Source organism: Brienomyrus brachyistius, chromosome 7, assembly GCF_023856365.1.
Source record: "Brienomyrus brachyistius isolate T26 chromosome 7, BBRACH_0.4, whole genome shotgun sequence".
In the NCBI taxonomy this organism is placed as follows: domain Eukaryota; kingdom Metazoa; phylum Chordata; class Actinopteri; order Osteoglossiformes; family Mormyridae; genus Brienomyrus; species Brienomyrus brachyistius.
Genome location: NC_064539.1, coordinates 4,804,631 through 4,828,738, shown reverse-complemented (window position 1 = coordinate 4,828,738; position 24,108 = coordinate 4,804,631). Strand labels below are relative to the sequence as shown.

The 24,108-nt window shown below is 52.8% G+C and overlaps 1 protein-coding gene across 1 annotated transcript in view; it reads right to left on the bottom strand.

Annotated features, from left to right (window-relative positions):
- The window catches only part of LOC125746243 (mediator of RNA polymerase II transcription subunit 13-like), a 59,271-nt gene that overhangs the window by 6,141 nt on the left and 29,022 nt on the right, over positions 1-24,108 (bottom strand). Inside the window, 24 exon segments of the mRNA XM_049020004.1 lie at positions 77-219; positions 560-783; positions 1,844-2,032; positions 2,136-2,379; positions 2,471-2,762; positions 2,860-3,055; positions 4,306-4,529; positions 4,675-4,854; positions 5,681-6,591; positions 6,856-7,061; positions 7,561-7,781; positions 7,895-7,994; positions 8,372-8,496; positions 8,588-8,666; positions 9,057-9,273; positions 9,372-10,019; positions 10,297-10,401; positions 10,523-10,679; positions 11,296-11,460; positions 12,183-12,377; positions 13,228-13,373; positions 19,727-19,810; positions 22,126-22,189; positions 22,192-22,209. Of these exon segments, the coding sequence (XP_048875961.1) occupies positions 77-219; positions 560-783; positions 1,844-2,032; positions 2,136-2,379; positions 2,471-2,762; positions 2,860-3,055; positions 4,306-4,529; positions 4,675-4,854; positions 5,681-6,591; positions 6,856-7,061; positions 7,561-7,781; positions 7,895-7,994; positions 8,372-8,496; positions 8,588-8,666; positions 9,057-9,273; positions 9,372-10,019; positions 10,297-10,401; positions 10,523-10,679; positions 11,296-11,460; positions 12,183-12,377; positions 13,228-13,373; positions 19,727-19,810; positions 22,126-22,189; positions 22,192-22,209 (5,133 nt within the window).

Genomic DNA, 24,108 nt, shown 5'->3' with positions numbered 1-24,108 from the left:
AAATAAATAAATAAATAAATAAATAAAAAATCAATAAACTGGTCATAGAGAAATGTGTGGTATGGAAATGGCATACCCTTCAGCTCTCCGTGGCCCAGGCGTCCCAGCCGGCCAATCACAATCCTCCAGGGTAACGAGGTCATCTGGATGATTCCAATGCACCACTCCCATACTTTCTGCAGCCCAATTTTTCTGGGGGAGACCTTGGACTTTCGCGCCCTAAGGGGCAGGCAGAAATAGCGCAGGAGCACGGAAACAGAAGCGTGAGCGGGGAGAGGGAGACTTATCGCACCTTTTTGTACTTTGAATTTTGTGGGACCTTAATAAGCTTTTTTCCAGACAAAAATAGACGAGGGACGTGTAAGGTCTACAGTCAGCATGGTTTAGCAACTGTAGTTCACAATGTTTGTAACAGAGCTTATTGACACTTTAACAAAAGGCTGCCTGCCTCACCGCTTCCTCAGTGCCTCCTCGCCGATTTCGCTGACATTAGCTAAAACTCTAGCCGTGTTTTATCTGCTTATTCTGAGCAAATAGTCAGCATCTCCTCCACACGTACCTGTTGGGCATGTCAACGTTAATGATGCAGGTTTCCAGCAGCTCCCCCTGCTGGTCGGTGCAGGACACCAGGATCCAGCGCTGGTCATGGGACAAGCAGTAGCCCACGAAGAGCACGCCGTATCGAGTGGCCCCCTCGGCCCAGGCCTCGCCAGACTCCGGCTGCTTGCTACGTGTGGGGCCCAGGATGAAGGGCGGGGAATAGAGCTGCATGGGACTGGGGTGCTGTGAGCGAATGAGAGAGAGAGAAAGAGCGTTGCCACATTTCATTGGCTAATAGACTTCTATTTCACCCAATCGGATTTCAACAGATACCGTCAAGGAAGTTGTGAAAAGTGCATTTTAAGTTGTGGAATATCCAAAGGACTAAAGGAAGAGGCCTCCTACAGTCCAGCACACCTGTGTCTAACCAAAATAACGTCAACAGATGGACGCACTAATCATCACCCCATGCAACACGATTAAACAATTATCACAATGAAATCTATGCACCAGTGTTAAAGCACAGCTGCCGTAGAGACCAGAACTGGGTGGATTTTAGGGCCCGGAATGCACTGCGTCACTAAATCAAATGACCAGCAGATAGTGCTGATTAAGGCGGCAGCTGATGTACGTTTTTGTGATGCCAGGACACTATTGTGGGGGCGTCAGATGATTTAACACGCAGCTGCAACCCAACTCAGGAAACGTACGGCTTGTTCTTACAGATAATGCTGTATTTTTACTTCAGAGCAGAAAGTCAGTTACACAGTGCTTTTGTTTAATTTTTTTTTTGTTTATTTTTATTGAAGCATTCCTGCCGTATAAACCTCTGCAAAGACTGGCACCTACACACTTTTGGGCAGAAGTCCAGATTGTTTTAGCGGAAGCCTCAAAGAAAAGTAAATCTCAAAGAAGTGAATCTCAGCAAAAGCTGACGATAATGTTATGGTGCACCGTGGTTGTGTGGATATGTACACACATTCCAGTGTGCATTCGGTACATTAACCAGTGGGTCTGTCATGGGTGTATACAGGGGCGGGGCCACTGGCATACTGGTGCCAGCTGAAAGCTGATTGGCTCCTGGAGTCTCCCCTCCCCTGGTACTGACCAATTCAAAACATATATCACTGACTAATGATAAGGTTGGCCCCTCTGTATGATTTGTGGCCCCTCTTGTGCCCCCCACTTTAACAAATCCTAGAATTTCCCCCGGCATGTGTTTTGCACCCGCATATATTTGAATTTGTGCATATGTGAGCATACATGGAACCAGTCTGCGTACGCGGGCCCGGCCGGGTCATACCTCCGGGTTCCTCAGAACCCCGTTAACGGCGGAGGCGGGTCCAAAGCCCGTCAGGGATTTGATGTGCGTCTGCATGGGAAGGAGGCGCCGGCACTGGGAGTAGGCGGAGAAGGCTAGGGAGCGGAGGTGCTGCAGGTAGAGGGGGCTTTCCCCACTGGCCGGCCGCAGCAGATACTGGCAAGGCACCACCTGGGGGCGACGTGGAACCCACAAAACTGAGCACAGTACAAGAGGGCCATAGCCGTATGCACACGGCAGACTGCATGCAGGTGGGGCTGTACATGTAATATACCTGGAGGACCAGCGCCGCCTGCAGGCTTTCGGGCAGCTCGCGCACCATCTCGGCATAGCAGCGCAGCAAGCCCAGTAACCACACACCATCGGGCTCCGCCTCCCCGTCAGCCCGCCCCCCGCCACCGCCACCACCCCCACACAGGAACGGGTTGACCAGGTACAGCACGATGGCGGGTGGGTGGGCGTGGCCATCGGCCGAGTCCGCCACAGTGGGCACACCGATGCGCTCCCTCTCGGCAGAGCTGCGGGGGTGGGGGGGGGGGGGGGATCACTGTGATTTCACCACATTCTCCAATAAGTCTCACATTCACGGAGACGGTGGGTGGCCCTCACCTGTCCGCACCATCCGCCGCCACGCCTGGAGGTACATTTTGCCCATTTTTGGTCTCCTGGGCGTCGCCCTGCCCGGTTTCCGTTGCGGCCGGCTGCCCAGGAGTCGCCCCTACTGGTGTCGGGGCCCCGTCGGTGCCCGAGGAAGAGCCAGAGCCATCCGGTGCCCCGGGGGTGGGACCGGGCTGGCCTGAGGGGGTGGGCTGGGAGGCGGGAGTGGTAGGAGTGGGAGGAGTCTGGGGACTGGGAGGTAGGAGGAGACTGCTGTCCAGGGAGAGGGCAGCCAGTTGGGGGGCTAGAAGAGAGGCACAAGGAGGTGGTTAGAGGCCCAGGCTGGGCTCCTCAAACACGAGGTGGGGGATGGGAGGGGGAGGAGGCCGGCCGCATCTCACCCAGCTGCTGTCGGCACGCGTGGGCATACAACTTCAGCTTGGTGATGTTGCCATCCTGCTGCTGGCCGGCCCAGGGCTCGGTGAACCACTGCTCTGCAGACTCTTCTGCCAGTGTCTGGGGGCTCAGAGAGCCCACGCGCACGATGCCATCCCGTGACACCCTCGCCAGGGGGCGGTGCTTGCCCAGGCGGCAGGTCTGAGAAGACAGGGGGGCCATGAGGATGATACGGGCACCAAAAGGCGTACAAGCTCACGGTGATATGCACAGGACCACATTTCTGGAAGTTTCACCTGTTATCATGTGTATCAGAGGTCAGGCACGCCTCCATGATAGTGCCACGGTGTGCTTGTCCTACCCAATCACAGGCACCGGGCCTGTTCTACCCAATCACAGGCTTTGTTGACACCAAACGTCAGAAAATGCCCACCAATCACACATTTTTAAGATAATAAATCATACATAAGAAGGCAGCAAGCAAAAATACAATTAGACTTTCCGGATTTTTGTCAGCTGCCTAATGAGCTACAGATCCATCCATCCATCCATCCATTTTCCAAACCGCTTATCCTATTGGGTCGCGGGGGGTCCGGAGCCTATCCCGGAATCAATGGGCACGAGGCAGGGAACAACCCAGGATGGGGGGCCAGCCCATCGCAGGGCACACTCACACACCATTCACTCACACATGCACACCTACGGGCAATTCAGCAACTCCAATTAGCCTCAGCATGTTTTTGGACTGTGGGGGGAAACCGGAGTACCCGGAGGAAACCCCACGACGACATGGGGAGAACATGCAAACTCCGCACACATGTGACCCAGGCGGAGACTCGAACCCGGGTCCCAGAGGTGTGAGGCGACAGTGCTAACCACTGCACCACCATGCCGCCCCTCAGCTACAGATCAAGCCGGGTAATTCATCTGAAGTTAAGCAGGGGAGTCCAATGGGTGACCAATTAGGAAAACTGGATTTGGTGTGGCTAACAGGTTAGCCCATCCTGTAGTCTGTGTGGATCCCAGTGCCCCAGTGCAGTGATGGGGACACTGTGCTGTAAAAATGGTGCCGTCCTTCAGATAAGACATAAAACTGAGGTCCCGACTCTCTGAGGTCATAAAAAATCCGTGGGCATCTTTCGAAAAAGTAGGGGCGGCCCTCCGATGTCCTGGATAAAACTTCCTACAGTGGTCATTTCAAAACTGGCCTCCCAATCATCCCCTATATCTAACCGGTGAATTCACTCCTGCCCCTTCGCCAGCTTAGCTACTGTGTGCTGAGCATACTGGTGCAGTATGGCTGTCGTCGCATCATCCAGGTGGGGGCTACACAGCGGTGGGGGTTGAAGTAGCTCTTGAAAAGCGCTATTTAAATGCAACATTCATTCATCACACCCAAACACTCCCCCCAGCCCCCCTACACCCTGTACCTTGCGTGTCGGGACACTGACCTCGTACACGGCGCTGAGCTCCTTGAAGAAGACGGCGGCGCCGGCCTGCAGGGCCTCGGTGTCGGGGCACAGAACCAGGAAGACCACGTCCCGAGGGGCGCCGTACGGCTCCAGCAGCAGCTTTTCCCAGAAAGGCAGCGCCAGGGGCGACAGAGCCAGGAAGTCGCGGTCGTGGCCCAGCAGAAGCGTTGGGATGGGCAGCGGCTCTGGGGACTCCTCCGAGCCTGGGGGGGGGAGGGGGGGGACAGCGGTTTAATGAAGAGAAACGTGCCGAGGATCAAGACGGCTCGGGGAGCCCTAGGGACCAGCCCCGGCCTCGGGTCGATCCTCAAGCGTAGCCTGAGTCCGGGGCGCCTGGGGCCGGCTCACCGTAAGAGCCGCGGCCGGCCATCTTGTGGAACTGCTGCCAGGTGAGGGGACCCTGCACGTGCTGGATATTGTCCCAGGTCCTGCCCGTCCGCTTTTTCTGGATGGCGTCCTGTAGGAAGGGCTGCAGCGAGAGCAGCATGCGCACCACGTCCTGGGAGGACAGCATGCTGATGTCGAGCACTGTGGGGGGTGGGACACACACACACACACACACACACACACACACACACACACACACAGAGAGGGGCTGTCACAGACCGTTCGCCGTGCCGCCGATCAAAGCTGCGTCGCTGCAAGGTCAACGCCGACATTAACTATTCCACAGAGGTACTTAAAATGCTCTTCCTAAGCCGGCTGGGGCAATGGGGAGGGGGGTCGATCCAGCACATTAGCAGGAGAGGCTGCGCGGAATGGTGAACTGAACTTGGGGATGACAGAGGGCGCTGCTGTTGAACCCACTAGAAGGCGATTACCCAGAATACTTAGAACCATAGAAATCAACAATGTGTAGCTGGCCCTGCATTAGGAACTTAATATTTTTAGAACACTAAAACCAGAAGGTCGCCGTTTCTAATCCTAGTGACAGCAGAGTGATTTCATGGCTGGGCCCTTCAGCAAGGCCCTTAACCCCCGACTGCTCCAGGGGTGACCCTGCTTTCCCCAAAATGTACGTTGCTTTGGATAAAAACTTCTGTTAAATAAAATGCAAATGTAAAAATATTACTTAGAGATTGTATGGTTCAGAAAAGCCCAGGGTTGATATCTGTTCTTTAATAATTTATCATTGTTATCATTAACTATGTATTTCTGTACTATCACAATATTCTGTTTTTCCAGGATATTTTATTTGTGTTATATTGTGTTAGAACAGTGTGCTATATGCATGTATATGTATGATCTCACTGCTGTATGCTGTACACTAGGTATGCAACTCATTAGAGAGAAGTTCCAGCATCCCCAAAAGGGGGACCCCCACATCCCCCCCAGCCCCAGTGGGTGGCCTTACAGCAGTTGTGGGGCCAAGGGTGCAGGCAGGTGCTTCTGACGATGGCAGAGTCCACTCTGCCCCCTGCTGGGTTGTCCACGTACTGCAGGCCCTGTACCAGCGCGTTGTAGCACTCGGTACACGCGTCGCCGCCGTCTGCCCACAACTTGTCCGCCGCCCAGCTCTGCAGCAGCGGCTCCTTGCGGCTGCGGCAGGAGCAGGCGGGGGGCAGGTGCAGGGAGGCGAGGGAGACGATGGGGCCCGAGCACTGCTCCTGCAAGAGCACCAGCAGGGAGGTGGGGGCATCCTGGGGCCTGCGGACGACCGGGTCGCTGATGGGTGGCGCACGACGGCACAACGCTAGCCTGCGCTCGGCGGCCCGGCCCACTTCGGAGCCGCGGCCGAAGATATCGAGCTCGTCCTCCAGGAAGAGCCCGGTGCCGTGGGCTAGCCGGCGGTTGACGATGGCGCTGAATCCACACATGCAGCGGTACTGGTCCTCGCGGGTTGAGTCGGGGATGTAGAGGCCCACGTCAGCACCTTTGACGTTCATGTTGCAGGCGCAGATGCAGCAGCTGTCAAAGTTGCGGTCCTTGAAGACGTTGAGCACCGAGTCGGACAGCAGCAGCACGGCGTACAGACTGTGCGCCTCCGGTAGCGAGGGAGGCGCCAGAGGCTCCACTGAACTGAGCGGCCGACTGGTGGAAGGAGTGGAGGCCGGCGAGCTCAGCTCCGTGCCCTCCTGCTTCACTGAGCCCTGGCCGCTGGCCGTGCCCATGCCGCGGGGGGTGCGCGGCGTGCGGGGTGTGGGCACCGAGAACCGCGGCGTGGCGGGGGAAGGCAGCACCCCACTGGCCCCACCCAAGAAGGCGGGGCAAGCGCTCGCCTGAGCGTAGTCCTGCTCCAACATGCTGTTGACGCTCGGAACGTTCCTGGAAAACAGGCGGGGGGGGGGGGGGGAGCTCCATCACCGCACCGGGAATCAGCCTCCTGCCTCCAAACACATCTGCCAGCTATCGACCACGTTAAGCGGCTATTGAGGGGCACGCAATTTGTTTTAAAAATCACCCATCTTTTCGCATTTTTAAGTGCTAGCAAATCGGCCTGTATATAACTCGTTGTTACCAAAAATGGTCTCTGCTCATACTGCCCCCTGGTGGTTGTTCAGGTGCATCGCGGCCCACCATGATACTCACACATATCCGTCTCGGCTGTATGGGACCTGCAGGGGGAGGGCCAGGTGCTCCATCTTGGGTGGCAGGGCCCAGGAGGGTCGGTAGTAGCAGTTCTCTGGGATCTTGAGGGATGGCAGGCACTGGCTGGGGAGGGTGCGGAGGGGGGCGAACATAGAGCAGCCTGGCAGGGGTTGGACGGTGGGCACACGGTACACAAACGAGAAATCCTGCACAAGGAAGAACCAGGGATAGGATGAGACACCATTTCGGGCAGTAGGCACACAATCAAGAGTTATAGTTCATGGAAAACTACACAAGTTTCGCGATGAGTTATAAAGATGGATTTTTTACTGGGCTACTCAAGGGCAGGGCTGGACTGATCAAAAGGAAAAGCCTGTGATGTAAACCAATAACCAATATCTTGCAGGTGCACATCTATAAGTGCTGAGTCACCTGCTGTAAACCTTCATGTTGCACAGGAATCTGGCTCAGAAGAGCAGATATCTGTGTGCGATTTCTCCTGCCTGGAGACACCTGTGGTTTGACAGTCTCTGCCCTCGCTCAGAAGAGCAGATATCTGTGTGCCATTTCTCCTGCCTGGAGACACCTGTGGTTTGACAGTCTCTGCCCTCGCTCAGAAGAGCAGATATCTGTGTGCGATTTCTCCTGCCTGGAGACACCTGTGGTTTCACCGCCCCCACCCTGTATTGGAGCCCACCACCCAACCTTAATATCCTCTGGCCTAGGGCTGGCCAGCCCCTCCTCCAGCTCCATCCTGAAGTCTGTCAACTGGGTAGCAGGGATCGGCCCTGTGGGATGCTCTGGGCCGGCAGTGGGGGCGGGGGGCTCCTGGCTGGGCGTGTCCCGATAGGTCATGATGGGAGAGAAGGCGGGGTGCTGCTCGAGGGAGGGTGGCGTGGGGAACATGCGCTGCAGATCTGCGACTGCTGAATGGATAGAAGGACAGGGGGAGGGCGGGGCATGGTGGAACACAAGGTTATTCATTGGTCACTTCGCAACTGCATCGCGCACACGCATGCGAGCGGCTGCGTCAGCTCACTTGACGGATATGGCACCGCGACTCTCGCGTCCTTCCCCAGGGGCCGGTCCTCCACTCCTGCAGGGGGCGCCTTTGCTGACTGCTGGGTGGGGTAGGTGTTCTGAGAGAAAAGGGCATCACACACACAGCTTACAAATGAGAGCTAATCTTCAGAGCGGACCACATACGGCCAACCTCGGGCCTTTAAGCTGCCTGAAAATGACTAATGAAATCAGGAAGAGCACTTCCAGCGGCTTGCTAATTAATTAATTGCAGGCGGCTGAATTTTTTCATACAATGAAACATACACAGCTTGAAATTCTAAATATCATCCAATTATGAAGAGGTTTATTCAACAAGACACTTCAGCCTAAGTACCTGTCTCTAGAGCAAAAGCAATAACCTTTAAGCTTAAGTACTGCTACCTACTGGCAGCAACGAAGGCAATGACAGTGCAAAGCACCAAGACGGTCACACCGCTGTGAGCTGGCAACTCACCCCGAGCTCGTCCTCATCCGAGTTGTCGAAGATGTTCTCCAGGTCCGAGATGAGGACGACGAGGTCCGTTTCCCTGGTCAGGGGCGGGTTCGCTTTGGCCGCTGCGTCATCCTGCTGCGATTCGTCTAGAAGATACACAAAACAGACGCACCTCAGGAAACAGAAGCGGCATCACCTCTGCCAGGAGACCACCACATGAGCGGAAGAACGCCTCACCAGATTTAGGCGCGGAGCTGAAGATGGACATGGCATCCTTCCCATCGGGGACAGCACCATTACCCAGCACCTCATCCCCCTGCGGGACAGGAAGAGGAAGGAAGGTTGCATGTTCAAACATCAGACAAATCCACTAAACAAACCCGTCTGTTAGTGAACCCCATACTGATTTCAGGAGTTCCTGGAAACCCTACCCAGGACCAAAAGGAGTTTCTGCATGCACACGGTGGACACGCGAACATGCTAATGACCGCATGCTAATGAAGACTTCCCGCACGGGGTTACAGACAGCAGATGTTTACGCTGCGTCGCCTCGTTCTGCGCGGCCTCATTAGCATAATAAATATGCTCAGAAAGCTTCTGTTAAAATGTCATGCTCGGCTCTGACGGCCGACATATGGCGCGAGCCTATATCCGCGGCCGGCGAGCCAATCGGGACGCGGACGCCTGCAGTTGACAGGGCCACTACCTTCATCTTGCGGGCCGGGTCACGCTCCTGTCCCTTGAGCCTCTTAGAGGTGGGGAAGCTGTATTCCACGTCGCCGTCCTTGAAGTCGTAGGGGTCGTCGCGGGGCTCGGCGGCGGCCTCGGGGCCCAGTGGCGGGGGCAGGTGGCCCAGGGCACGGATGTGCTCTCGTACGCGCTCCTCACACACCTTGAAACTGCAGTGCGTCTGGGTGAAGAGCCTGTCATGGGGGGGGGGGGGGGGGGGCGCGTGTCAGGAGAGCGCGTACGTGTTGTCGGCACGCTTAGGCATGTGTTTTGGGGGGGTGGGGGTTCTCACCTCTTCAATGCAGCCCCCTCACTGGTGGGTTCCAGCTTGCCCTCCAGCCGGTCCGGGGGCAGCTCCGGAGCCCGGAATTCAGGGTTTTCGGCATTGGGTGTCTTATAGCCCCGCCACCAGCCCCCGCCCGGCTCTCGGTGCCCCAGCGGGGCCACGTACAGCGCCGTATCACTGTGTTCTAGCAGCCCGGGGGTGGGGGCTGCTTCTGGGCACGGAGCAATGCCCTCGGGGGGGTCTGGCGCTCCAGGGTCCTGCATGCGCGGGTGAGGGCTTAGTGTGGGGGGCAGGGGTGACACCGGAGAGTGCAGCAGCGACTCGGGGGCCTTGGCGCTGTCCGGCAGCGGCTTGGGGTACTTGCACCCGGGCAGAGGGTCCAGGGGGGGATCGACGGCCGGCAGAGCTAGCTGAGGACCTCCAGTGGAGTCCTGTTCCAGGCAGGCCTCCTGGCCAGCGGGCAGCCGATGGTGGAAGGGCGTCACCGCCGGTCGCTTGGGCTGCTTGTCCTGCCTCTCTGGCTTTTCGGATGCCTTGTGCTTGGTGGCAGGGAGAGGAGGCGGGGCCACGCCGGCCTGGGGGAGGCGGCTGGAGCTTGGCTGGGCGCCTGCACTCCCCGCGGTCACCTGCCGCTGCTTCTGCTGCTGCTTCAACCTTCAAGGGGAGATTTTTTATAAAAAAAGTATAAAGTCGGCCAGCAGTCGCAAGAGGCTTCCTACATTCTCCACATTTCGGATCGGCTGCTGAAAGAATAAAAATGGAGAAGATCGTACACAAGCGCTGAGGTGCTGCAAGTGCCTGAGAATTTCCTCAAAGGTACAGCGTCACCCCACCTGACCACCATCAGTGTAGAGTCGAGCTGCATGACTTTTATTTCAAATCATTTTATTTTATTCCCCATAATGGTGGTTTTTATTGCCGTTGGTCATACCTTGAGCAGCTACACGACATCCTCTCACTGGGGTTGACAAAATCCCACGCCGGCGTGCTGTGCTGAGCCTCCTCTCCCTGGGGCATGGTGTTGGGAAGGCCACACCTGCAAAAAAAAAACACCCAGCGGCCATTGACGATCAGCAGAGTGGGCCATTCTGTCACATGTTCCACCCTCCCTGGGGGATGGAGATATGTGATTGGCTGACCAGGACTCAGGGACTTACTTATGCGCCTGTGACTGGTTCACATAGCATTCCCTCCAAGCCTGATGCACCGCCTGATTGGTCAGTTTCTTCACAGAGTGCTTTGGGCTTAGCGTGGTGCCTATGCTACCCTCCTGCCCGGAAACACTGGAGATGGATGCCTGGAAGCCACTGTCAGCTGGAATGGAAGGAGGTACAACAAAAAAAAGAGAAAAAAACTCCACATGAATTCAGAGAAGAAAAACAGCTTCACTTGGATTTGTGTGTCTGTTGTTTCCTGTAATGAACCATAACTTGGAAAAACCACAAGAAGCACTTCAATAAAAATCGTTAAAACTATTTGGGGTTTGCTTATCCCAGCAGTTGTTGTTTCTCATTCAGAAAAAGAGGCAATAAAATATTTATCATTAAAGAAAGCAGGGAGTTTACCTAGCTCTGCCTACTTGTTGCACTTCTACTCGTTTTAAATTCCAAAGCGCTCAGTAAGTTCAGGCTTAGATGCACTGACTCATTTCAGCTGATTAGACACTCGTCGGCGGTGGTTACCAGTTCCATACTCCAGAGAGCCATTTCTTTTACTGAAACTCCAGATTAAAGCCGCGCAGTCGAGGGCGCAAAGGCAGGGGCCCCAGTGGGACTTAAACCCGCCCCCTTTCGGGGGATTTTTGCAAGCTGTAACCAACGGCCATGATCTCTTATTTCTGAGTCACTGGAACGTTGGCTGAACTGATAGGCAGATTTAGGGTGTGAAGCTACACAGGTACGTGAGGGAGGAGGTGGGTGGGGGTCGTTACCTGAACAGGGCTGCTCTGGCGAAGTGGGCGGGGTCAGGGGGATGCTGCAGTTCAGAGGGTCCCTGATGGCCCCCTGTGACCCCGAGGCTGGTGGGGTCTGCTGCACAGGCAGGTCCCCCTGAGCTATGAGCACGAACGCTGATGGGTAGATCATCCTTACACCACCTGCAGGGGGACAGATGCATTATACGCAGCCATTCCTACACCACAAACACTGAACCCCACCTTCTCTCACTCCATGTTACACATGACCATGTGGGCCACCAAGGCACTAATTCAGGGTTATTTTCTTGTTAATGCACCCCTTCCATCCAGAGCTCTACATGCAAAAAGCCCGTTCCCACACCCAATGACCCTAGTCAATTAATAGTTGTTCTGAGGAAACACCTAGTCAGTTGATAGTTGTTCTGACCCTTTACCTAGGCCCAGGTAAAGGGTCAACCAATGGGCAGCCATCCCCGAAGCCACACCCTCAGCAATGCCCCACCCATAAGATGGCCCATCCAATCAGCACTTTCCCCAGAGTAAAATCACCGAAGGTTTTCACTGTAATTATCCCCAAGTACCTCATGCCAGTGCCCAGACTTCAATTAAGTCGAATCGATAAACAGAGGTCAGAAAGTCAATGAGGTGATTAAAACGTGCTTCGTGTCGCTTCCTGGGGGATTTAACGAGCTTCCCTCCTCATCGCGAGGCGGCAAAACGCATCCACGGACTCCGGGGCGGGGCGGTAGATGCTAGATCAGGAACCGACACCATCATTCTTAACCCTGGGCTGCTTCACACTGCCAGTAATTAAGATGTGTGGATCAAAGTCACCCCTCCTCGCCCCCCCCCCACCCCCATGGCGGCTGGGGGGCAGACTTCAGAGGTGGCTCGTGCCTTACCTACAATGACCTCTACGGCCACATGGCTGTGCAGGTCATAGGCCGGGTCGGTGTCATCGCGCTCGGGCTCCCGGCGCCGCAACACCATGGGGTAGAAATAGGACCACTCCTCCATCAGCTTGCGGACAGCGGGCTCCCGGATGCGGTATGCCTGGCCCGTGAGGGTGCCGGCCAGTCCATAGGGGCTCAGGATCACTGGGGGAGGGGTGCAGAATAGGGGTGAGGTCAGTGAAGTACGCTCCGACGACTTACGACCCAAATCTATATTTACGTGCCGTTATATGGGCATGTTTGTGCGTCCCTGGTGCTATTTTTTAGTTATTTCCTGTCATTCATCCCTGGCTGCTCTACTTAGAGTCTGTAATTCTCCGGTGTTTATTCGGCAATATGGTCCTGCACATGTGCTGTGTATAAGAATACCCCGAATGACCGCAATAAATGCAGCTTATGAACGAACACTCCTGTTCCATAATAAAAATGAAACATTGAAAAATGCTGCACTGGAGGTTACAGCTGTCATCTAAAAAAACCACAAGAGCGGCACATGGGGCTTCCCACAGCAATTTAGACTATTTAAACTATCAGAAATATAACTGCTTAATTTGATCGCACTGGAATAATAAATTAAACATTGTTAGTTTTCAGAATTGATATTCTTTATTGTTGCGTGATGAACTATGGCTATTTTGAAGAAATTCTGAATTAAACATCCACAGCTTACAGCAGATGGTTCAAAATTAGTTAATTTAAAATGGGAGGGTGGGACAAAACTATCCCTCCCCAGTCCTGTCTCTGAAATGTATTAGGAACAGGGGCGGGGCCACAGGAGCACTGGCCCCAGCAGAAAACTGACTGGCCCCTTCCCCTGTCACTCACTGATTCAAAACACATCATGAAAGTAATAGGCTTGGCCCTTCTCTGCATATTACAGTCACTCTTATGCCCTCAAAAAAAAATTGTCCTTGATTGGGAAAAGGGGGAGAGAGAGAGAAACAGACATGCTCAGTCAGACAGTGGACATGTTGGTGGGCCCGAGCTTGGCTACCTTGCACGGGGGAGGACGAGGTCTGGGCCAGGGCGATGTGCTGCTCGTTGATGCGGTAGGTGGGCTGGTGCTGTGCTATCTCCACGCTGGTGCACACATTGCTCTCGCCGTGCAGGAAGAACGTGAAGGCGCAGGACAGGTGCTCGCTGCAGACGTGGCGGGGAAGACGTGCATCAGCCACAACCACGCAACACCACACCCCAGCCCTTCCCCGACGGTGAGCAGCTCCATCCCCAGACCGCAGGGAGCACGTGCGGCAAACCATTCATTAGCATACTCAATAATTACTTAATCACTTAATAATTAGCACCATCCTTCTAAAGCTCTTTTGTGGACAAACACAAAAAATCTGCCCCGCATTCAAGAAAAAAAGAAAATCTTGATTAGACCACAGTTGCCCAACTCCGCGCCTTTGTTGAGAAACTGGAAGGTTAAACGCAGAATGTAGCCATGACCTGTAGAGGGCGCTTTGCATGAAGAGGTCACAGACAAAAAAGAAGGAAACCAGGCTCTGCCAATTCAGCACTGCCATTCAAAATATAGGTGATTAATTCAAATTTATCCTTCACCAACGTAAAAAGGCATATTTCTGCCAAAAAAAATAAATAATTTTCTTCAGGCTCCCCAATTAGGGTGTCATGTTTTAAAACACAGAATGACAGATGGAGTTCATTCATTATAATAATTTATGGAGCTCTTTATGTGTATTATAATAAAATGTAATTTACTGATTTATTGGTACAACCGGTTTGATAAGCGTCGTATTCCACCTGTTTTATACACAGATTAAATGATGTCACAGTCCTCATGGTTGCACCGTGTGTTTAGCTACTGTATCTAGCCAGGAAAATCAAACTGACAATGTCAGATAAAGAAAAAAATTTAAATCAGTCTTTATATACATGAAATACGATTCATCAACCAACCGGAGATTATTTTGCAGGTTTTCTTCCCCCAATGTATCAGGCATTCAGATTTTATTTTTTTGTCCACTTATCCCAGCTCGGAAAGCTACAATTAATCTCCCTAAGAGCACTGTGGCTGCCGTCAGCGGTGGAGGTGTAGCCGAGAGCGATGGAATCTCGGCGGAGCCGGAGTGGCCTGTGTGTCGCACGCCCCCTCTCCTTCGCCTTCGCACGAAAATGACAATGCTGCTTCAGCAGGAACGCGGCCCAAAAATAGCCGCCTCACAGGTAAAGCATATCGGTTAACTCTAATCACTACGGTAACCGGCACATGCTGAGGCTCTCTCGTGAGTCGGGGGAGCTTCCGGGATGTTTACAAAAGCCTCCTTGGCCAAGACGACGCCATATTCTGGATCTCCATAAGTGCTTAAGTAAAACTGAAGCAAAGCAGCAATGAAACTATTTTTTTGCTGCAGAAAAAGACATTGTGCCAACCATTCAGACCTGCGTGAAGGCTAAAGGCGCACAACGACCTACTGAATTTCTCTCTCACTCATATTCTATTAATAATTTAAGAAATGCACACATTTGCAAATAATAACAATTGTATTTACTGCTGTATAGTACACACAGACACGTATACAGAAGCTACACAAGGCGCTGACACCGATACAGCCTGCAGACTTACACTGCTCTCCACGGATCTCTGCCTTTCTGTTATTTTAATTATTAATAAATCCGACAAGAAGGAAAGAGCCTCATGATCTCATCTGAAGATGAGAGGCAGCCCTGGGAGGGAAGCAGAGAGCGAAAGACAGAGAGAGAGAGAGAGACCTGGAGAGCCAGACAAGCCGACCCACTCCACCCGGCCACTGACCTCGGAAACCGGACCAACTCCGTGGCCGGGGCCCAGGCCAAGCAGGGGCTCCTACAGCCATGAAGTTTACTGGAAATCTCCCGAGGGCACCAGGAAGCCCAACAATATTCCTGAGAACCGCCACACTCTAATTTGCTTTGGGCAGCTAGATCAAGGTTCCTCTGCAGGTAATAACGCAGTTGCTGTGGGCTCCTGCCTGTCAGAGGGCAGCCATTTTCACGCCAGTCCCTACAATCGCCGGTGGCGTCTGGTTCGGCTGACTCTCCATGGCCTGCTCCGGGCCCCCACCACAACATCCTGGTAAGGATTTTAGCGACAGGCTAAGGTCACTCATCCAACATTGACTTAAGCGTTCCATTTACAGCCTGAAAACCTTCAGTATGAGCTTACATGACGGTGTTGTTTCTGAAGACGCACACCAGCATGACTCCTCACTCACCTCCTGGGCTCTCGGCTCCTCACCGACCATTTAAACTCTGGTGCTCCAATGTCTCTCCGCTACCATCCTACCCAGTAACGGACTCATGTACACCGTTCCCCACAGGTGAAACTGGCTCCTCTAAAGCAGATCCAAGTGATCTAATGAAATCCACATGGATTACTGCAATCCACCAGTATTCCGAACCACGTCCAACCGGATTAATTAAACCCAGTGGACTCTCGGAGCAGATATTTTCAGTTCCTCATCTGTGATTTCATTTAGAATGCAAACCTGACATTTGTTTTGAATGTTGACACAATAAGAGAAAATAGAAAATAGGCCTTTACTTTGTCAATAACGCTATAGTAGAAGATTATCATCCAAAAAGGAGGATCTGGAGTGGGCAGCTATTTTGGAAGCCCACACGAAGGCGACTCTGTAGCACTGATAAACAACAAAAGGGATGGTATAAACACAAGTTCAATACTGATAATTGCTGGGGAATGAAAGCCGAAGCTATTCCGCTGCTTAACACGCTCAGGGGAGGGAAAAGCTTCCATGTTAGTTTTATTTTTTCTGAACCTCTCTGTGACTTATGCTCTGGCAGATGAGTTACGGGCAGCACGCAAATAATCTGAAGCAGGAATGTCATGGAAGGTTATGTTCCGCCTCCGTTATCCTACGTTTTTCGAGTAACAGTCTTCATAAGCTTAAGTAATTTCGGCAAACATTTTGGGAAATGACAAAAAGATCCAAAAGATACAGGAGTTCATGACACTGGCACAGACAACACCCCTGCTGAAATCTACCCGATTATCTCCCCCCACCCAAAATGGCACGAGGTGGCCATTACCGCTGAGTAACCCATGTAAGCCGCGCGGCCGTCGTCATGACGAGGGGAATACTGACATTCAGTCTACTAGCCAGGCGTAGAATAGCAACATCTTTGCAATTCAGACTAAACACACAAACGCAAACAAGCAGGGGGGTTGACGGGGGGCAGAACTTCAACACAACAAAAAGGGATTTCAAATGCATGGGCGGGGGGGGGCACGAAGATTTATTTTTGTTTTTATTGGGGCCGGGGGTTTTGTTGTTCAACATGAGGGCTAGTAGCGACCGGCATTGTAGAGGTACGGGGGGGGGTCCTGCCCAGAGGCAGACAGGAATGGAGAGGGTGGTGGGGGGGAAGGGTGAATTTTTAAGCTCTGTGCATTCTTAGATTCCTGCACACTTAATACTGAGATCACAGCGTAGTTTAATGGGCTGCTGCCGTGCGCAATTAATGCTCTGCTGCTGAAATCAATCAAGAGGCGCAGCTCTGGAGACAGGCCCCCCGCTTCCACAGCCGCTCCATCTGCACCCCACCCCCCCCCCCCCCACCGCCAGGAGTCCGCAGGACAGCACACGCTTGCTCACACACGAAAGGACTCTCGCCCCCCATCAAGAGATTGGGATTTCCAACATCACGAGACGTTTCGCGTTGCCACTTCCCGGACGCCCATCGGACGTCCGAACAGGCAGGAAGCTGCCAGCCAACCAGACGTATTAAATGATAAAAGATAAATTTACATACTAGGCGGCACGTGTCCTAAATGGACGCGGTCACGCTCCACCCAGGTGGCCGCGCTAGGGCCAAGCGCGTGGCAAGAATAGCCTCCCTCCACCTTCCAGATAACCTTCATCTCCCTCTAGCCGGGGCGCCCCCTACAGGCTGCACGGCGCGGTACTACATGCCAGATGTATCAGTGACGGCAGGTCAGCCTAGACCCGCTGCCCGTATGGCCGAGATCCTCGCAGTTTCTTACAGAACAAAGCGAGGGCCGCAGCGCTAACATAAAGCACCGCCTAACCGCGATTCATTCAGGTTTATTTTGGGGGCTGGGGTGGTCTTTTTTATTTTAGATTCCTGAGGTAGCAGAACGATGACCTTGCGATGGAGCCGCACCACGTCGTCCGTTGCCAGGGAGATGGCTAACGTCTCAATGTCATCCGGCTCTCGGCCGAGAGCCGCGGGGCGAGGGAAACCAGCCGGGTGGAGTCACACACACGCACCGAGGCGTGACGTGTCGGGCCACGTGCGAGGATACGGGTGCGAGTGAAAACACGGATTGGGGGGGGGGTACACAATGGCATCAATCAGCCGGTACAGTGATGCTTAATTCATATACCCCCCCCCGCAATCCCTCAAGCCGGCACTCAGCATCATGCTGTCTGATGCAATCCGCTACCAACATACCGTGTGCTCTCAGACACAAAGAGCCAACGAGCACTTTCTTTAGGGGGTGGGGGGGGGGGGATATCTCTCCACATGTCTGCCAATCCCCTTGCAGCCAGGTGGGGGGGGGGGCACATGCTAGTAAACATCCCCACACTGAGCAGCCGGTAAGGCTCCAGCCCAGTAACACACATTCACGACCCCTTTGTAGAGGTACTGGGGGGCCATGCATGCATGCAGCTGTCAGCTGACGGGGTGGCCATGGCTAAGCACACTCACTATCTGCATGTGTGTGTGTGTGTGTGTGTGTGTGTGTGTGTGTGTCTAACGTACACTAGATGGCGTGTGCATGGCGTGACAGCTGGTGCACCCGTCTGTCTGTCTCTGTGTGTAGGTGTGTTTTTTTTTTTTTTGGGAGGGGGGGGGGGCAGCACACACATACACTTGCTGCTTAAATACAGTGAGTGTGGGGGTGGGCGGGGGGGGTCTCTGCACAGGCCTGGTACTTCTATCAGTGTTTGCACACAAATGCATGTGTACGTGTGTGTTTGCATACATGCATGTGGCGTGTTCACGCATGTGCATATGTGTGTGCCTGTGCAGGGTGGAGTGGCGCAGTGTCCCGCCCCCCCCCCCTGTCCTCCCGCTGGCTCCCTGGAGCCGCCTGTTCAATAATTCACTCCCTGGCTCTCGGGCTGAGGCGGCAGAGGGGGGGTTGGGGGGGGGGGGGGGGGGCGAGGGCTCCAGCTGACAGCGCACACAGACAAAGCTGTCACACTGGAGGAGAATCAGGTGGGCTTACAGTACCACGCCCCCCCACCACCCCCAGCTACCCGTCACAGACCGCCATTCCAGCCATTCCGACAGCAAATCCACCACCCCCCCCACCAAATCTCAGCAGGGGGTTGCTAAATCACAGCTATCTGGGAAATCCCTGAGAGCCCCCCCCCTTCACTCAACAGGAGCAGCCAAGTCGGTTACTGCAACCCCCCCCATAAGATAAACACACAGCCTCTTTATATACAAAGGAGGAAGAGGTTTGGATAAAATACAAGAGCCCCCACTCCAAATCCACCCTCCGTAAGCCCCCCCTCTCCTCCTCCTAATCATCCACTCCCTCAGCATCTCGGAGAAGCAGAAGCGGGGGGGGGGGGGGCACTACGACTCTCGCCCCCACACCTCCCTCCGCCGACACCTTCCCGCACCACCTTCCTCTTCTGTACTCCCTCACACAAACGCTGCTCTTCACAGTCACGGCGGCAGCAAGGGCAGATGCTTTGCAGCCCCCTCCCTCCATCAGTGCACCCCCCCCCACCCCATAAGACCTCCTACTGACAACACTAATGAAACCGACCCACTGCCCCCGTGCCAAATTCAAATATACTTGTTTACACAGACAGACAGACAGACCTGTCCTGCCCCATTTAATTTGGCTGCCCGACACCCCCGAAATGTGCCGGAGGGTGCTAGTGGCACCCCTCCGCAGCGAACTGCCTGCCCTCACTCAGCCTCACGGATATTAACGAGGACCCGAAGGCAGTATGCTACACCAGGCCAATCACATCACTGGCGGCTTCCTGCGGCCACGAGACCGGACAGCCGATCAAGGGCGGGATCCATTAATCGATCCCGCCGCGATTCTGCTGATTCTGTGATCCAGCCGAATCAGAAAGCTGGGGGGGGGAGCTCCACAAATCTCTCACACCTGCCTGCTTGCCTAATCTCAGCTCTGTGGTACTCCGCTGATCAGAATAGGTTAAACAAGCCAAATTAATACAAATACAGACAGCCAAGGTTAAGCCAGCCGGTCTGCTCTTCAACCTGAAGTGTGTTTTTTGATATACAGCTTTACAGTCTTATTTATAGAATACTGAGCACGTCGCGTGCTGTTTAAGGGCAAACAAAAGCGTGACACGTTCCACCAGCCAAACCCGAATCCACACAGGTGGGTGGGGCAGAAGCCGCTGGTGATCTACATCATCACTTTGTTTGTTTGGCTCATGGTGATTGCGCCACTCCCCAGCGAGAAGTCCAGAAGACACGCCCCTTATAGGCCACGCCCCCCCTTTCAGACTCACCTGTTGTTGAGGTGCTTCTCTTCCAATTCATACGGTTTCACAAACCACTTCCCGATCCGCACAAAGTCCTTGTCCATCAGGCACCTGGGCACACGGGACAGGGGGCAAGTTACACAAGCAGGACATGGCAGCAGACAGCAAGGCGGCTGACCCCGGTCGCCATCACAGCCTCCCTGCTAATACATGACTTTGCTCCAAAGCGACACACATTTTTATGAGGAAATCAAAGCAACCTGGAGCAACTGGGAGTTAAGGGTCCAAATGTGAAATCACAGGATTTGAACAGACGACCTTCTGATCACGGCCAGAGTTCTAAGCTGCTAAGCCACATACCACTGAGGACAAAGTGTTCTTCTCGCATACAGCTTACTCAGTACAGGTGAATATGAGTCTGGAACCCATCTGCACAAGGTTTAAATTTCATATACAGAACCAGTCAAAACTTTGGACACACCTACCCATAGAAAGGTTTATTTGTACTATTCTCTATAAAGTGACATATATGTAGTTATGAACTGACCAAAGAAGTATTAAACCAAAAAAATAATTATTTGTTGGGGGGACTCAGATCCTGTTCAAATCCTGTGGTCAGCAGAGTGATCCCACCACTGGACCCTTGATCGTGACCTTAACCCCAATTACTCCAGGGACTGACTGACCCTACTGTCTCCTCTATGCCAGTTTCATGAGATGGCCTCCTGGGATGCTTGTCCAGCTGTCCTGAAGGAGGTCCCACATATATACTGAGCTCTCATTGGCCCATTGGTCACACTCCTCAAAAATCACAGCTACTGTTTAGGTCAGGTGGCAAGGTCATGTGATGCTAATTTGTTACTCTCCTTTGTAGACAGTTTGGCGTGTCCAAACTTTTGCCTGCTACTGCACGTATAGGTTTAAATTTCATCACACATGTCCCGCAGATAACTGGCAGAATGACATACGTGTATGTTATTTGTAAACAGAATGGTCAGAAAATTCAACATTATGTGCTTCACTAAAATCTTATTACACATGGGATCGTGTGATGGGTTCTTTGTAGTATATTCTCTGCATCTGATATTAAACTCTTTGGTAAATAAGATGTGAATTGAATTAAAATAGCCCGAGTTAGCTTCAGCATTACCACTGAGCATGATCTAAGAGGATACTAGAGTCTACACACTGAGTATTTTAAAGGTCTAGGAATGAGAAAAATATTATGACAAAACTGCAAAACCGTGGGCGAAACATCGTAAATCTTGCACTTTGAATCGTGTTTGGCAGCACACGCTCACAGCAAACTCCGTACACAGCCTCCACAGTGCAGCAATTCAAACTTGTGAAACCGGTTTACAAGCATGTTAAAATTTCTTTGATCAATTAACTATTAATTAATTGAATTAACGCAAGTTGTGATTTCTGACAGATGACAGGGTTTCCACAGGATTCATTTATTAGTCAGACCAAAAAACTACATTTTAATAATAAAAAAGGAACCGCTAAATCCAACTAAAGAGGATTTTGTTCAAATGTCAGAATCAAGTGGAACAATGGAAAATACAGGAACCTGTCCAGTGTCTTAATTAAGCAGATCGAGAAGATCATAAAAACATTACAGACCAAACAACCAGCCTGAGCACTGCAAACTCACACTGCATGCGCAAAAATAAGGGTGAAAAGTGGCACGTATACAACATGCTTCTGAATCAACAGCAGTGAGACACAAGTAATTCAGCACCAAATTAAATATTCAGAACCAGCAAAGCCGATTAAGAAGAATATAAACCTTTTGACCCGAAACCTTTTTGACCTGCAGGGGCACCTGTAGATTATAGGTTTCATCTTCAGGGAAACACTTCACTGTACTACAGCATTAAGGTGTGATACCATACGGCAGAGTCTCCCAACCCCAAGTCCTTGGGACCTACAGTAAGTCCACGGCCTTATGTAAAAGATAAAATACTGCTCAGTAGATACAAATAACCCAGTCACTAAATTCACTGAGATCCTAATCCGTGGTTGGCTTAGGAAGGATTGCGAAGAAGCAGCACTCAACTTATTAGACTAAAACATTTTCATTTAATTGAATTTCACTAAAATTAATTCAGTTCTATCTTGTGCAATAGTTGAACGTTTAATATCAATGTCCTCTGTTCAGATTATTCATTAAATATGACTTCTTTTAATGACTCTTGCAGGCCAGTTGATCAGAGTCTGACCCCCTTAATCGTTTCTCGGCAGGTACTGGTGGGTGTTGTGAGGACAGACCAACCTCCTCTTTTAGGACCTTCCATGTTGCCGTTTTCAAACAAAACCGGCACATTTTTCTGGCTTTCTGGTTTGTGGAAGGGAGCCCGCAGGGATGTAGAAAGTGCCCATCTCAGCATGCTCAGTCTGGCACTGCTTGACGGGCAGCTTACCTCTCCAACAGGTTGTGCACGGCCTTGAAGAGGAGAGTCCGGCACTCATAGGACAGCCCGCTTTCCAGAGCCCCTCCTCCTCCACTGAAAGACAAGCAGACGAGCCGTTAGTTCCCATAAACCCCCCACCCATTTCATCACAGCAGATTCTTAATCCCACTCCTAGGGGGGGGAAATAAACATGACATTGGCAGAAAGTTTCTGCAGCTTTAGCTATTACTTGAAACCATGCTTGACTCTTAGAAGGTGCTCAAGGAAACAGGCATGTACATTTCTTTATACTTTTGATTGTAAATTAAGATCACAGCGCAGTGCCATGGCTGTCCTGCACCTCGTTGGGGGCGCTGGTCGGGCAGCTCAGCCGTCCCACATAGCCACAAGGTGGCCCGGCACACTGGACACTGCACCCGGGGCACGTGGGGGCACCGCTCACTGCACTTTAAAAACCCGCCATTACCGCCACTATCCTTTGTTCTCTCAGCAACACCTGGGGGTTGTGTGGGCTGGCTTTTATGGAGTGTTTTCTGTTTACTTATTGGGGGAGGCAGCACACAGGAAAAAGGGCGTCGGGGAGTCCGTGGGGGTACGCGTGGGGGTGTGCCCGCGGAGGGCGGCCGCTGCCGCCTCCTGTCCTGTTGATGCTTTTCCCTCCCTTTCCTTCACACTGAATGAAATTTCCTTACTCGCCAAAAAAAGGGAAAAAAAATTCCCCAGTAACCATGGCAACACTAGCAGTAAGAACACAGTTTGCCCAACATCTAGCTGTGCGCCCCCACCCATCCTCCTCGTCTCTATTGCTTCCAACACAACCCCCCCCCTCCTTCCCTCCTCTTCAGCTCCAGGGCTCAGACAGGAAGCACAGCCCAGCCAGATATTCTACAGGGAGCAGGGCTCCATGAACAGCATGCCAAGTCTCCGGCAAAATCCACCTCATTAGCTCGTCCCTCTCTGTGTGTGTGTCTCTCTCTCTCTCTCTTTTAAATTCCTTCGCCGCTCTGGCGATTTGCGTCAAGTTCCCCCGCTCACTACTGCTGGGCCCTTTCTGAAGGGCCGTGACCCCAGCCCACACCCCCTCCACGACCCCCCTCTCGCAATCACCACCACCACCCCCCCCAACCCCTGGGGGATTCAGTCACCAGTGCTGACGGAATCTCCAGCAGGCCCCTCCCACCCCGCATCACCGCAGCAACACAAAAATGCCCTTCATGCAAGCACGGCGGCCTCACAGCCCCTCCCCCTGCCTCGCTGTGGACTTGGGTCGGGGAGGAGTCACCCGGCAGTCGGAAACCTTCCCAAACCCCCATTCCGCTGATGTAGATCTAAGGACCCCTTGATCTTTTTCAAATAACAAAATGAAGCTGCAGTATATCTTCTGCAAATGTTACACCTGATCTTTCACCATCCTTTTAAAGACGTTAACGATGCCCGTCAGGCCACCCCCCCCCCCACACACACTTCAAAGCCGATACATCTGATAGGTTAACAACTGCTAATTTTTGTTTTAGCTTGAGCTTTCAAAACATCATGTTTTACATTTAGAACAGGCAGGAGGAAGACAGTCGCATTCCTAAACACTTTGATGATACGAGGCAAGTGGGCCCTTGGCTTTCAAACCGCAACGTCATTGTGGTGGTGGCGGCATCGCAGGTTGGTCGCGCAATTATAGCGCCACAGATCAGCGGGGCGGGACCGGGACAGGTGCTTAACTAAGACAAAGGCCAGGGGATGTGACCTGAGAGACACGTGGAGCTGAACCCTGTGAGAGAGGGAGACTGATGGCCCCTAACTCTCACTTCTACTGTCGTATACGGAAGAAAAAAAGGAAAGGGCTGGAAGTGCGCATTCACCTGTGCAACGCATACACATGCTGTCGGGGGCACGTGCTTGTTGCGAAGGCCCCGCCCCCTTTCTGCACAAAACAGTTCGGCTACCATATGCCCCCCCCGGACGTAAACAAGCTCTGATGGAACTAGGTCGTGGCTC